Genomic DNA, 14,909 nt, shown 5'->3' with positions numbered 1-14,909 from the left:
CACATGAGCGCTACAGAGGCCGATCGAACAGATTTTAGGCCACATTATGGTCGTAATATCTCGACCGGACATGACCGGACACGGTTAATTCGTGTACCAAATGAAAGATACAGCTTTCTATTTTCGTCTGAACTAAATTTTATTAACCGGCAACAACCGGAACATTTTACAAATATTATTTATTGACATCACTTTCGTTCTTACAATAAAAATAAGCCAATACTTACAACTGATAAACAGAAATAGGGGTTTACACTTAAGCGGCGAGGAGCTGTGTGTACAAAGAGATAGTGCTGTGATAAGCTCCGCGGGTGGCCGTAGTGCAATTTAATAGGCACTAGCTGACTGTTTAACTGGATTAAAGATAAGCGATAAAGTCGATGTTACTCCTTCTGTTCTATTTTCTCTATGATAAAACCAACTCGTACCAAATCTTAGTCCAGGCTATGTTGGATTTTGAACCAAGTGTTTTTGTCTAAGTTGTATTATGGTGCAAATTTCAGTTGGGGTGAAGTATTCTGTACACCACATTTCTGCCTCTGAGAAAGTTTTATTATAACCAATTATATCTATGTTTACATCTAGGAAGCTGTTGATTGGCTCCTTGAGCAACCATACATACACAAGGATGGTATTGGTCTCATCGGTGTTTCCGTTGGAGCACAAATTGTACTTAAACTATCTACTATATGTGGGTCAAAGGTACAGCATGTTACTTTATACTTTAACTCTGAATCATTATATACAATGAGAATACATTAATGTTAAGGGTTTTGCTACACATTTTCATTTTAAGAATTTGCTCATTAGTTGCGCTTTCACATTTAATCAAAGCCTCAAAAAGTGTTTACTTACGGTTTCCTTGTGGTAATCTTTATGAGAGATTAAAATGGAATTGCACGAACAGGCACATAAAAGTTGCCCACTGCCCGTACTCTATTTCTGTGATTTAATTAAATTTTTTCATTCTTTATACTGGGTATCCTTTTCAGTAGATATCTAACTGTTCTTCCAGTTTAGGGTGTGGAGTTATTTTAGCTGGGAGAAAAATTCTTGCCGTCACAGGAATTGAACCCAGGACCCTGGTGATTGGAAGGCAAGCATCATAACCACCAAACTATTCAACTATTGCTAGTATACAAATATTGTTTAAGTCAAAATTTATTAACTGCTTGTCTTCTATTCTTTTTGTAAAGCGCATTGAGACTTTTTTGCGGAATGCGCTTTAGAAGTATGGTATTATTATCATCATTGGCTAGGTTACAGTCTGCCCGAGGCTATAGTCTCCACATCACCGAGGGGCTATAGATTTCAATGTTCCCCGAATCTGAAGCAGTCAATATTTTTTTATATACCTCAATCATAGATTTTATGAGGCCTAAAAAAGTAATGAAAAGAATACCCATTAAGTAGGCCTAGGCCTACTGCCTAGGAAGTCAAAGGGCTAATCTCTCTCGTCATAGAGGTCGCAGTCCACTTCACCGCCCTTCACCGCGGTTATCATAAATTACACAGCGACATTATGAGTGGGTCCTAGAGATTACATCGTGATAGGGGAAAAAGTACTATCATTTAACATGATTTTTTGTCCCCAGGCATTTATGAACTATCATTTAACCTACTCACAGCATTGTTATAATATTTTGCCTTTTGACTTTGACTGAGAATGTTCTCATTTGGAGTTTTTATAACATCATGGTCAAAATGAATGATTTTATGGGCCCCTTTCATCTTTCTTTCTTCAAATCTGTGAAATTCCCAGACATATGGTGGCACACTGTATTTTCACTGATCAGACCGATATATAATTCATGTAATGGGAAAATTTGTATGGCATTACCAGCCAACAGGCATTTTCAAATGACACTTGACAAGGTTCAATTTAGTGTGCCATTACCGTCCGCAAGCGCGTCATGATGAATGTTTTTTCTGACTCTCCCCCCCCCCATATTTCTTCCTTCAAATCTTTGTCAAATTTTATAATTAATAATAAATTCCTTACCAACATGCATTTGTCAATGAAAGTTGATAAATGTATATCTCATATCAAGAGTCAACTCTTTGTGTCATTACCATGCGCACGCGCATCATGACGTGCACGTACGTATGTGTAAATCTTCTAAATTGATCAAACTTTTTTAAAAAACTAAATTGGAGCATGTTTTAGGCAATTTTGAGCTTTCAAAAATTTTTCAATCTGCAACGTGCGCGCTTCCTGAGGGTCAAAGTGCGGTGGATCTCCAAACTCGACCTCCATTACTTATCTACGTCTAATTATTTATTTGTGTATATAGTTATTATTTATTTATTTATTTCAAATTTTATATACAAATGCCCAAGCCGTTGGCCCAACACAAAAGTGGAAACGTCTTGACCTATTATTTTGTGTTGAATCTTGTTAAATGAATGAGACACTTGTTTATCTTACAGATTAAAGCGTGTGTTAGTATCAACGGTTGTCCATACAATACGGGGGAATATCCTCCTAGCAGATACAATCAAAGACATTTTCCAGTTGCACAGTATGTCATTCTATTTTTTTCTATGAAAATTATTATGAAAATTAGGAATTATCTTTATGAAATCATTATGCAAATTTAGATAATAACTATTTTGAAAAACCTTTCTTCTTATCAACAGAACACATCCGGAAAAGATAGAATTTCGTGACGGTGCATTAATACTACTTAATTACTTTCCGAAATTACTGACAAACAAAGAAAAAGACGCTGTGATGCAAGTAAATTAATCTTTTCAATTTGAGTATTTATATATTGCTCTTTATAGGTACAAAACATAACCTTTATGATGTCCCCTCTCTCGTGAAAAAGCACACAATAAAGTGATTTGGTGTCTGATTTTAAGATCTTATTTTTTAACATGCTCACTGTAATACCTCTACCCTCTATCAAGTTCTGTGCTCCCAGAATCTTGCTATTTAATGAATGCATGACTACATTCACCTTTACTTAACCACTGAGCCCCATTAATAGTTATTCTGAATTTTCATTGTAGTTAGAGAAGTCAGACTGTGAATTCCTCTTCATCTCTGGTGATGATGATCACTGCTGGTCTGGTAGTCTATATGCCAAGTTCGCTTCAAACTATCTGACATCACATGGAAAGAAAAACTGGCAAATCCTCAGCTACCCAGGAGCAGGCCACCTGATAGAACCTCCTTATTCTCCTCTGTGTGCTGAAGTATTTCTGCCTTTTCTTGGTAAGTTGAAGTATACATGTGTAAACTAGTTCAAACCCCTTGGAACTGCATTAAACCAGGTATTTCTGATTCCTCTAGTCTGGATCTCTGGCAGGCCTACATAGTGTTTACTTTTAAAATATTGAAATGATGTAGCCATTGCTTGATTACCTACGATGAAAAGCATCCTTAAGGTGTAAAATAAGCTATCCATCCCATAGTTCACAACATTTTTTTGTAATATACATTTTGATGGGGCAGGATGGACTTTTTGACATATACTTACTTAAGTTTAATATTGGGTTATAATATAAGCCTTGAAAAATGTATATACTGTAGCCCCAATTGATTCTATTATTCTTCTGATTTATTTTAGGTTCTGTTACCCTGTATGGAGGAATTCATGATTGCCATGCATTAGCACAAGAAGATTCCTGGAAGAAAACCCTTGCATTCTTTCATAAATACGTTGGTAAAAGTGTACCTACCAAAAGGATGTCCTCAATCGTGTCTTTACCATTGAACAGTAAACTATAACACAGTCATTGTTTTCAGGCAATGTTTATGCTCATTACCAAAGGCATTCAATTTGATTGGTTAACATATCTGTTGGTATTTTTATTTATTAATTAAAAATAAGGAAAAATATGATATATTGCATAAATTTCAACAATGTAGTAATGCCGATATGAAGATATGTTGATGTTATAGGATATAGGAATTATATCAGTACTAAACTGCATGACAAGGTGTTAGTATTTTGAAAAACCTATTGAAAGACATAATGGATTGCTAAAAAAATTATGATTTGTGATGCACCATTTTATATTAAGTAATAATAAATGATGATAATAGTAGGCTGAAGATAAGGAGAATAATGAAGGAGGATGGGACAGATGAGGACAGTGAGGGTGCCAGCAGAAATTCACTTGACCCCCATTCATATGATGAGGTTGAACCACAATAATTTTCTTATTCAAATAACTTCATTTTAATTCCTAATATTGTGGTCTAAAGCGTAATTGTTGACCATACTAAGTCATAAAAACACTCCCCATGAACAGTGGCAGCTCTATGATACATTTTTTGTGGGGGGTGGAGGCCTAAGCTGTCTGACAAGGGGATTGAGCTTGTATGCCTGATGAGGTGGTGGGTTTGTGAGGGGTGCCTACCCCCCCCCCCTCCCAAATGAGATTTTTTAAAAATAGGGACCTCTGGAGGGCTGGAAATGATCAGGGCCCCCTTCCCTTACAAACATCTCTGGATCTGCCCCTGTACAAACAGCTTAATATTCTTTATAGAGCTTACTTAATGCAAAAAGAAATGCAAGAAAAAAATGCAGGTTAGAATAACTAATGTATAGAGGCAAAAATTTGTGCTGAGGGCACTCCACCTTCAAACATTGAAGCAATGGCGTCCTCAGTCATGTGCACAAGTTGATACTCCTTGAGACAATATGCTGGCCTCTGTCACCTTCCACTTCAGTCTACACCCTCAGTATATCACTGCCTTGAGTAGAGTAAACAAGCATATTAAATGGGAGAGATAACAGTGTTTGTGTATTATTTGCTATTTACAGATCAGTTGTACTGTACTTAAAGTAAGATCAATTTGATACTTTACTTTTGTTCTTTATTATTGAAGTATTCTTTATTCAAAACTAATTACATTCCTAATTCTAATAACTTTTAATTATGGTGCTGTGAAATTTTATAATTCTTGACTTATTTTTACAAACCATACGTTATACCTTGTGTTTTTAAAGTTGCTTGTAATTGTTTTTTTCATAGGCCCTACTATTTTTTATTATGCGATGTTTGTACTTGCTAGCTTATTCTTTATATTTTTGCGCTTGTAATGTTGGAAGGTTTGTGCTGTTAATTTATTGACGAACAAAATATTAAATGTATAATAAATCATTTTTTATATATTTTCATATATTATTTTTTTATTCCAATTTTTGTTGTTTAGTCATGTAAAAAAAAATATAATTTCTATGATTAAAAATTCATAGCCTGTAAAAAATGATTTGAAGGTTTAATCTGACTGACTCCAATAGTGAATTGTGCAATTGATTTGACTAAAATTAATATTAAGAACATTGCAATAATCTATGAATTATGTAAGAAACAAATCATGGTGGCTGAAATTCAGTAAATTAGGTTTTGTTTTTTTTTAAAGATAAGCTTTTTGTGGGAATATTCATTTCTTTAATGTAGTAGAGTGGCTTAAAGGTTTTGCTTTGCAAAATTGTCTCCCTTTGAAGTGGGTTTTTCACCGCAAATATATGTACAGTAGATATGAAGAAGACTGCCTCTACAATTGAGCCAGTCAATGAAAAGTTGTATCTCCAGTGGGCAAAGAATATTGAGTAAAGTTTCAACCTTGTTATTGTGTGCAAAAAATACAAACTACAGTAAAATTAATATATTTATAGCATTGGGGAATTTTCAATATATACAGGGTTGTTCCAAAAATGTACGATTTGATTAAACAATTTGTGCTGCCTTGCCTTGTCTGTTCTACGTTTGTACCTTGTGCTACTTAAAAAAATAGTGAAATTTTTACAAGATTCCCTTGGATTATATAGAAAAGTAAATTCTGACCAAACATTGTGGAGTCTGAAAAATATATGAGAGTTATCTTATGAGTGGATATGAAGTCAATATATGCAAATGATGCAACAGCCTCCATTTCAGCTAATCACTGAAATATCCCCTCAGAATATTTGTTTTCATCATGCATTGGACAAAAATGTTGCTAAATTGTATTATGACATCAAATTGTGAAATTGTTTTAATTATTTACATTCCATGAAGAGTTTATTGTTCTTAAATTTAATTAGTCATGCATGCTTCTAGTCAGACAAATGCTTTTATCTTATTTTTGGTTGTGCTTTTATAATTTGTTTAGTTGTTTTTTTAAAATAGGTAATAGATTTATTAAATGTTGTGTAATCTGTTACTGTGCTAACCTTCAATATATAAAACATTGAACTATTTTGTAATTTTGTTTCAATAAATTAGTATGTCATAACAAGTCTAAAAACTAAATGAAACTATATGAAGTATGAACTATAAATTTATTAAATGATGATTATAAAATATGTTTTTGGTAACAAACAAAAAAGAAATATTTAATATACCAGTAGAAGGGGGTGATATGAAATTTAGTGAAAATGAAATTATATAATGCAGTATCAATAAAAAGTTTATATATGTTATATATTTGTGTTGTGGGCCTATACTTTTTTCCAAGAGGTAAAGGTACGAGAATGTGTCATTGTGATGAATTGCGTATGGGCGTGGTCCGTGACTCTTGAGGGTCCGTAGAGGAAGCCCCGAAAGTTCCAACTATTTAAGGATTTCCAAGGAGTATTGCATTAATTTTAGCGTCCCATAAATTGAAAAAATTCCACGTCCCCCATTCCACTGGTGCCATTCCTGTACCGTCGTCCTGAAATCGACCTTGTCCCAGAACAAAGCGAATTGCATTTTTTTCATCACACTGCTATCCTGTAGTTTGTAACATGGTCTTCATACAAAATAGTATAGAAGAATATTACGAAATTGGAAAAGTGTTCCATACTGAAAATTAAGCATCTTAAAAAAAGGGTTCATTATACCAGATCATTAACTTCCCCGCTTATAAATGCGTTTCTAAAATAGCAAATATGGGGTTACAACTCTGCTATTCCCAACGGCTCTGGTGGGAAACAACTACAGTACGAGTTTTTATCCTGATTTGTTTTCTTAACAAACCCTATCAATCAATGACCCCATTATAATGTAGTTCAATATATTATTTGTTTATTTTAGATGTATGCTGTTATCAGATCAGTCATAATTTATGTTTGTGATGAAATATTTTCGACCGCGTGCCGATGAGTCAGTTGATTTTGCAACAATTGGCTCTTTATACTTTGTGGTAGGCCTATATGTCAAAACCATAAGGGTGTGAAAATGTATTATTATTATTATTATTATTATTATTATTATTACACGCGAGATCAACAAACTTTGTAACATTTTTATCCCTACATTAATGTACTCATAAATAAAACACATCGATGGGACCAGGGAACAGTTAATATTTGAGGCAAGAGAACATACCGTGCAGCAAGTCATTAACGAACTCCCAAACCAAATTATAACAAATATGAATGATGTTTAACTAACAACTTAAATAAATTTAGTTTAATAAATAATTCAATCTATTCCACTCCAACGTTGAATTTATCCGACTGCGAATCAATCACGCGGTTGTTCGTATAGGAAGTACTGAGATTTGCTTTTGTTTGCTGTGGTATGTTATAAAACCATAAAATCGTAATAATGTCCCGTGATTTCTAGGAAAGAAGGCGTTTGATAAACGTGTGACTGTAGAGGTACTACACTTATTGTTAATTGACCTGGTGATTGAAGGACTGATATTATGAATATTCTTCACTCTTCAAACCAGGATGTGGTCTAAATACAGATTTACATTACAATTAGTCAGTACGCTTCCCGGTTTCCAGGAACACGCAAATCACACAATCGGAGGATTCAAAGATTTCGAAAAGGGGGACGTGGTGTGGTGTGGTGTGGTGTGGTGGGGGGGGGGGACGAAAGTTGGACTGATGGAGAGATTGTAACACCTTCGGGGGTCTGGGGGTGTGCCCTTGCGAAATAATTACTTCTATTTGGTTGATACTTAAATTTACCATTGGCTTTTGGAAAAGAGGGGCATACCAAATTCGTACCATTAGGCCTACCATTCAAAATGTAAGTTAATTGTGCAAAAAAACCTCAAGATCAGACTTTTTTTTTAACTTAAAAGAGCCACCAATCAGTGGCGTGACCGTCTACCGCAGGTTCAGCAGGTTCATTGAACCTGGACCCCGACCTCCAGAGGGGCTTCCGATCTACAAGGGCTCCTCCCCCTTAAATTTAAAGCAATGCGTAAATAACAATCTGGATTGATAGTATTTATTTTTAAAATTGTTAAAAAATAGTCACTTATGCATGACTATTCCGCTATGCCTGTTGTAAAAATTGTCACAACACTAGATGCAAGTCACAGTGAAAGAGATATGTCATTACAATTATTGCAACAACATTCAAAGTGTTTTGGGATCGTGTTTATAGTTGCTTACAACTGACGAAGAAAAATCTGATCCGAGGGGGGCGAAGTGTTCCATGGACAAAGCCCCCGAAAGAATGACAATTTAGGGGTTTCACAGGCTTATTTAATCGATTTTGGGGGAGCTCTTCCCGACGGAGAAGGAACCCCCACCTGTGCCACATCTGCCTTCAAAGGATAACTTTTGACTGGAACTGAGTTTTTTTAAATTTTTATTTATATTCTTTTATTTTTATTTATATGTCACGATGTATGGTTAATTCTGTTCTGTGTTAATTCTTATAACCGTATTGGAAGACATATATAATTTTATTATATTTTATTAAAATTTGGATATCTGAGATTGACAGACAAAATTCTCTGCTATCTATACTAATTTAGCGAGTGGACTTTCTTCATTTAAGGAAATATAAATGTATATTGAGATACGCAAAGTTTAGAAGGTTAGAAGTTTGACAAAAATGTTGTGGTCATATTTGACTGTAATATCATTAAAGACCATTCAACAAAATACACTCAAAATTAAGTGAAACTTACCACTTTGGTGCATGAATATAACTCGGGATATGAGATTTACATAACATTCGACAATGTACTGAATATAAAATCTTAAATATTTTACATTTTGATCAGCAGACTATCATTAAACGTTCCTGAGTTATGTCAAGAGAGAGTAGGTTGAGTTTAAATATACAGGTGAAATTTAGCCATTTTTCCTATTTAAAACCTAATTAATTAACTTGTGATCTGTCAAAAAGTGGTCATGTTGAAACCTCACCAACCGTACCGGTGACTACGGCCCTGGTATGTAATGTAGCACTACGCTTAATTTTTACCTGTGCGCCCAATTTTTTTTTATTTTGAAATGTGTATGATTGTGATTTTGCCTACGGTATATTACAAATAGGCCTACTTGCCTCTTGAAATTATACAAAGGTAATCAAAACGGACTAGAAATGAATGTGGCACACAGGATAACTGTGACAGACTGGACATTGAGTCAGAATATTTTCTTTACCAAATACTAATAAAAATTAAAATTTTGTTTTTTATGCGTGGTCAACATTGTAGAAGACTGAATAAAACTTGGGACAAAAATATATATGTAAGAACTACACAACTTTTCTTGCTGCGTGACAGACGGGACATTTTCACATAAAAACATGAAAACTGTAATGTACATTAAAAATATTTCTATTGAGCTTTAATTGTATCTGGATTGTAATAAGTGTAGGCCTATCATCAGTCTTGTTATTTTAAACCATTAAAATAACGTGGTGGGTATGTTTGTCATGAGATAATACATTATATGCAATTTTAGGACGCTTTCAACCATTAAAATTCCCTAAATTTTAAATTGTCATAAACATTTAAAAAAATTATAACAGATAAAAAATAAAAGCGGTTTCTGAAAATTTAATTATCAGGAAAAAAATTTGGAAACGTCAAATTAACTTTTAAAATTCATGAAACAATCGAAATTAATATCGAAATTGTGCTCAGTTAAATTCAATAGAGCGCCCTCTCAAATATTGATCATGCCATTTTATCTCATGATTGATTATTCAACAGCTCAATGTTTACTACTCGACTGGGATGGGATCTCGAGGCCGTGGCTTGCGAGTGTAGAGCAGTCGTTAAAAAATGGCGTTGCATAAACGGACGGGAAGCCTTGCTTCAAACATAAAGTGTACAGAAAGTCCTATGTCTCACAACCATTGTGAAAGAATTAATGAATCAACAATCAAAAAGCCGGAGGTATGTTATTCGAAGTAATTATTTTACTCGATTTACTATTTGGAACCACCACCTTGGTTTTGGTTGTGTGTTGTTGGTTGGATACGCATGTTTCTGGTGGTGGGTGTGCCCCATCGCAACCGCCGGTTGTAGAGCCACCGGTATTTCTCAGAGAAATATCACTGGGAGTAAGAAAAGTCAAATTGGCTTGTTTAAATGTACCTATAGGCCTAGAAATAGTATTTTTATGTTTATTTTTCTGAAGTTGGAGTTTAATCTATTGACATATTAGTATGAACCAGCAAGCATACCATAGGAATAGATAGTTGCAGTGACGGTTACCGTAAAAAAGAAGCCTATAATAAGCCAGACGCCTAGGCCCTAAGGATAGTAGGCTAAGCTGCTTGAATTGAACAACCCACAATAAAACCAGCTACCCTAGTTAGCTTAGGCCTAGGCCTAAGATAGCTAGAATAGTGTAGGCAGGCTAGGCCCTATGTTTTTAAAGGCCATATGATATGATATTTTCCTGACGCAAACTTGCATCGTAATAGCATTTGAATGTATTGCAGTACCCACTGCTACTTGGGGGATCGTATTCATCACTAGCCACCAAGTGCAAGCTCGGTGCGGTGGTCCAGTGATGGCTCCAGGACCTGCCCGACGGGAGGGTTGGGGGGGGGGGGGGGGGGCTAGTGGAGCAAATCGAGTCTCACTTGGCTGGGACCAGGTGGCCACTTAGGGCTTAGGGCCCCGGTGGGTCCAGTGGGCGAAGCCCCCGGGAAGCCACGGATATTTGACGAATTATGGTGAATTTTTATTACTTATTTCAATGATAGGCATTGAGTTACTATTGTAACTATATATGACTTCATGTAGGCTATGTTTTCTAATATCCGCTTCCAAACCCAAAACATTTTGAATAAAGCAAGAAACAAAGAGTATGCAATGTAACCATCTAATTTATTTTTAAATCCTCATTCTTGAAAGTGAAATTCTACATTTTGGAAATTTTGCATGAAATCTGTTAACCATGCTGTCAAGGTCGAGGTTGCTTCACCTATCATGATGTATTCCAAACATCATGAGGCTATCCAAAGGAGCATTTGTCATAATAGAATGCAATTTATTTTTATTTAGTCTCATTGAACTATTATTGCTGCGAAGCAGCCAATTCATATTCTTGACAGCAATTTGACCTCTGAAAGGTCATTGTTTGTCAAAAAACAGGCGCCTAAGACGACTGAAAAGCGGAGTTTCCTTCTTTCCTTCTGCCGGGTAAAATCAATTACTTTAGCCGACGTTTGTAGACTAACCTACTCGTACTAACGTCCGCATGTCGCGCTAGCCAGGCCTAGACTAGCTAGGATGGTAGGCCTAGCCTTGAAGGGACGAATGTCCCAATGAAAAACAACGTCGCTCCTTGATAGCTAACATTGTCTATTTAACATCACAATAATTCATTATTAGACCTATAGTTGTTTTTTGAATTGTACTCCACAAATCTCAGCCGATACCTCGCACAACTCGAGTAACGTAACGTCTTGTATCTATTGTCGTGACGTCATGGCTCGCACTTTGGCAACACTCTTTGGCAGTCAACTCGCCCCTAGAAAACCCATCCTTGGAAACTTGCCCCATAAAAAAATGTACACTTCCTAGATCATGCAGTCTTCAAAACAAAAATTGTAACTTTCGGTAATTAACTACATTTTCCACATACATAGAAATTTTTGAAACTTTATTAAAAAAAAACCTAAACTATAATTCACCACTATAGACACTTTTTGACAAAAATGAAAAATTACGACTTTGTTACCCAGAAGTGTTCTAATATAGACAATGGGTCGTGTCTCATATTATTTGTTATATTTTTATTATTCATTATTTTCACTTGACTTGCATAAATAATTTTGTTCGAAGAACATTAATATGCAGTTGTACTTCACAGCACTTCACTTGCAATTTGCAATTTCTAGTTGTTATTATTATTATTAACACAAATAGTTTAATGAAACAATATGGTGGCTAAACGAACATTACATAATTAAATAATTAATATTTTAAAAAATTTGTTTATTCCCCGACAAATGTTACTGGTCTTCCCCGACGGGGGACCATGCTTCCCGGGGGGGCATGGGGGGCATAGTCCCCCAGCCCCTCTGGCGCCACCACTGCGGTGGTCTAGGAGTTAATCATAAAGCTAGTTACCTTCAGGGCGTGGTTTCAATTCCCACCCGAATCACTTGCATATTTTTTTTTCGCTAGTATTTGGGGACATACTGAGTATTCGGTACAATACACGTCAGGTAGGGCAAAACATCACTCCTACCTATGATATTTTTCTGACGCAAAGTCACATCGTAATAGCACTTGTAGTACCCCCTGCTACTTGGGGATCAGATTCAGCACTAGTATTTGGAACGATAAAACGTCAGGAAGGGCAAAACATCACTCCTATGATATTTTCCTGACACAAAGTCGCATCGTAATAGCACTTGCAGTACCCCCTGCTACTTGGATCGGATTCATCACTAACCACCGAGCACAAGCTCGGTGGTCTAGTGGTTAAGACATCAGGCTAGTTACCTGGAGGTCGTGGGCTTGATTCACACCAGAATCACTTGAGAAATTTTTTCGCTAGTATTTGGGGACGTACTAAGTATTCAGTACGATAGCATGTTAAGTAGGGCAAAACATTACTCATGATATTTTGCTGATGCAAACACACATCCATATAATATTATGCTTTTGGTAGAAATGGGCTTGGCATAGGTACCCATTCAAAAATCAAATGAATGCCCATGGAAAAGTTACAAAATTACATACGTTCCTGCTATAAAAAATGTCAAGTTTGAAGATATCGTCCCTCTTATTGGCTAGTGGTAGCCATGGTGCCGCCAAGAGCCACCGGGGGAAAGAATTCCAAGGTAGAAGTTCAATTATGTAATTCATTTCTATTTTGATATACAGATTATTTTATCGTCATGTATTTGTAAAGACGACTACAATGATTTCCCAGAAGTATACAAATTTGAACTTTAAATTACAAATTTTACACAATAACAATACAGGGTTCCCAAGTTAGAAGTCAATTCTGGGAGATCTGCATTCGGAATAGAGGGCCCAGGAATGGACTTTCAAAGATGGAGGGTCTAGACTATCTCAGTACCACTATAGTTTTGGCTGAAGTAAGAAAATTTATGACTATGGCACTTCTAAATGGCCAGAAATGGCCCTCTCAGACTTAAATTTGAATATGATTTTCTTTATTTCTCCATTTTAAAAAATAATTTTGACAAATTTAAGATGTGTCCTTATAAGCATTGTCGTGTGTACAAAAGTAAATATTATACATGTTTAATGTCCTTATACCATTGTACTAATAAAGAATAATGCATAATAATAATGCACAATTTATTTGTTATGCATATTGCAATAAGGCCCTATAAAAAATATTAGTTTATCACCCTATCTGGGCAGGAAAAGTGATGAGGGAGGGAGGCTTTTTTTAAAATTTTTTATTTTGCTAAAGCTAAATATCACCCTTGGGTTGTTTGCTGGTGCATTTATATTCAAAGTAAAAAATGATTTAGAATGCAAACAATAAATAAACTAATAATTTTTTTTATTGGGCCTAAATTGCCTCTTTGCATTCTCTAGTCACTGGGTCAAATGCCAATGGAACATATCCTCAACTCTCTTGGAAACACCATTCCATAAGTAGCAAAAATCAGTGCTTGTTACTATGCGGATTCAACTATCTGGTACCCACGATGACTAGATGACTAGGTAAAGAGTCGATGTGTATTAAGTGCCTTGCCCAAGATACTAACCAAATGCATAGCTTGTTGAAACACAATAAGGAAGGGAATAGAGAAAATAGTGATGATCAACAACTAAAAAGGAAAGGAAAACTAAAAATAAAATGCAAAGAAAATGAAAGCTGAAAGAAAGACTGTGAACCTAATGTCAAATACTAATAAGAAGAAATTGAAGCAGCTGGTCTTACAAAATCTTTAATGCAAATTTAGAAATTCATTATGAAGAAACCTATACATGCTACTTATTAAATCAAAGCTTGTAAAATAATAGTGTTTCATAATTGTAATAAATTTTGATTAGTATCTCCCATAGCAACCAATTTACGTTTTTAGCTTGATTCAAATTAATTGTGTTCAATACAGCAAACGTATTTTGGAAATATTTATGTTACACTGGGATTAATCAGCAAATGGACGGAGCAGCATAGTGATTCGTTTTGTTTACAATAACCGTAGTAATTCATTGACATTGTTAGCTGTTTTACTACCAATGTTTATATCTTGCTGGTGTGTGTTTCGTTATTGATGGAACTACAAGAGGAGTTAAAATGTTTGCAATGTAATCTGGGTTATCAATGCTAATTCACAGATTTGGGCTATGGTTCGTCCATGGTAATTCTGTCAAAGGGTTCTATTGTTGACTCTAGATGATGTAGAGTGAAAATAAATATGTTTAGAGCACTGTAGATCTTAAAGTCCATGCTTGAAAACGTTAAATATTTTCTTGCACTTTTGTTTTATAATTTTGAGTGAAGAGTGCATAGAAAAGGTGAACCATTTCTTATTACCTTGTTTAGCGAATTTCTTTTTTCGAAAGATCTACAGAGGGCAGAAATAAATGAAAATTAAATTTTCTGATTTTACCATAATTGTTATACCAAAACATTTAGGCAGAGGGGAAAATGAAAATTGGCAAATAAATTTGACGTAAAAAAAATATAGTAATATAAGTGCAGCCTTAGGCTATCAATTTAAATCCCATTATATAATGAATTCAATATGACCTATATATATATATATATATA

General features: G+C 35.0%; 2 protein-coding genes across 2 annotated transcripts in view; both read left to right on the top strand.

The window, feature by feature from the left end:
• Positions 1-6,422, top strand: part of LOC117105459 (acyl-coenzyme A amino acid N-acyltransferase 1-like) — a 10,222-nt gene extending 3,800 nt beyond the window's left edge. The window contains exons 5-10 of the mRNA XM_033246608.1: positions 504-508; positions 586-702; positions 2,431-2,522; positions 2,641-2,740; positions 3,016-3,220; positions 3,576-6,422. Of these exons, the coding sequence (XP_033102499.1) occupies positions 504-508; positions 586-702; positions 2,431-2,522; positions 2,641-2,740; positions 3,016-3,220; positions 3,576-3,736 (680 nt within the window). The 3' untranslated portion in view covers positions 3,737-6,422. The remainder of the gene's footprint in view (positions 1-503; positions 509-585; positions 703-2,430; positions 2,523-2,640; positions 2,741-3,015; positions 3,221-3,575) is intronic.
• Positions 6,423-9,897: 3,475 nt separating this feature from the next.
• The window catches only part of LOC117105463 (serine palmitoyltransferase 2-like), a 32,718-nt gene continuing 27,706 nt past the window's right edge, over positions 9,898-14,909 (top strand). Inside the window, exon 1 of the mRNA XM_033246613.1 lies at positions 9,898-10,081. Coding sequence (XP_033102504.1) covers positions 9,968-10,081 — 114 coding nt within the window. The 5' untranslated portion in view covers positions 9,898-9,967. The remainder of the gene's footprint in view (positions 10,082-14,909) is intronic.

This window comes from Anneissia japonica, unplaced genomic scaffold (genome assembly GCF_011630105.1).
Source record: "Anneissia japonica isolate Jap-2015-1 unplaced genomic scaffold, ASM1163010v1 scaffold1128_len1000024_cov185, whole genome shotgun sequence".
Taxonomy (NCBI): domain Eukaryota; kingdom Metazoa; phylum Echinodermata; class Crinoidea; order Comatulida; family Comatulidae; genus Anneissia; species Anneissia japonica.
This window is presented reverse-complemented; position numbering and strand designations above follow the sequence as displayed.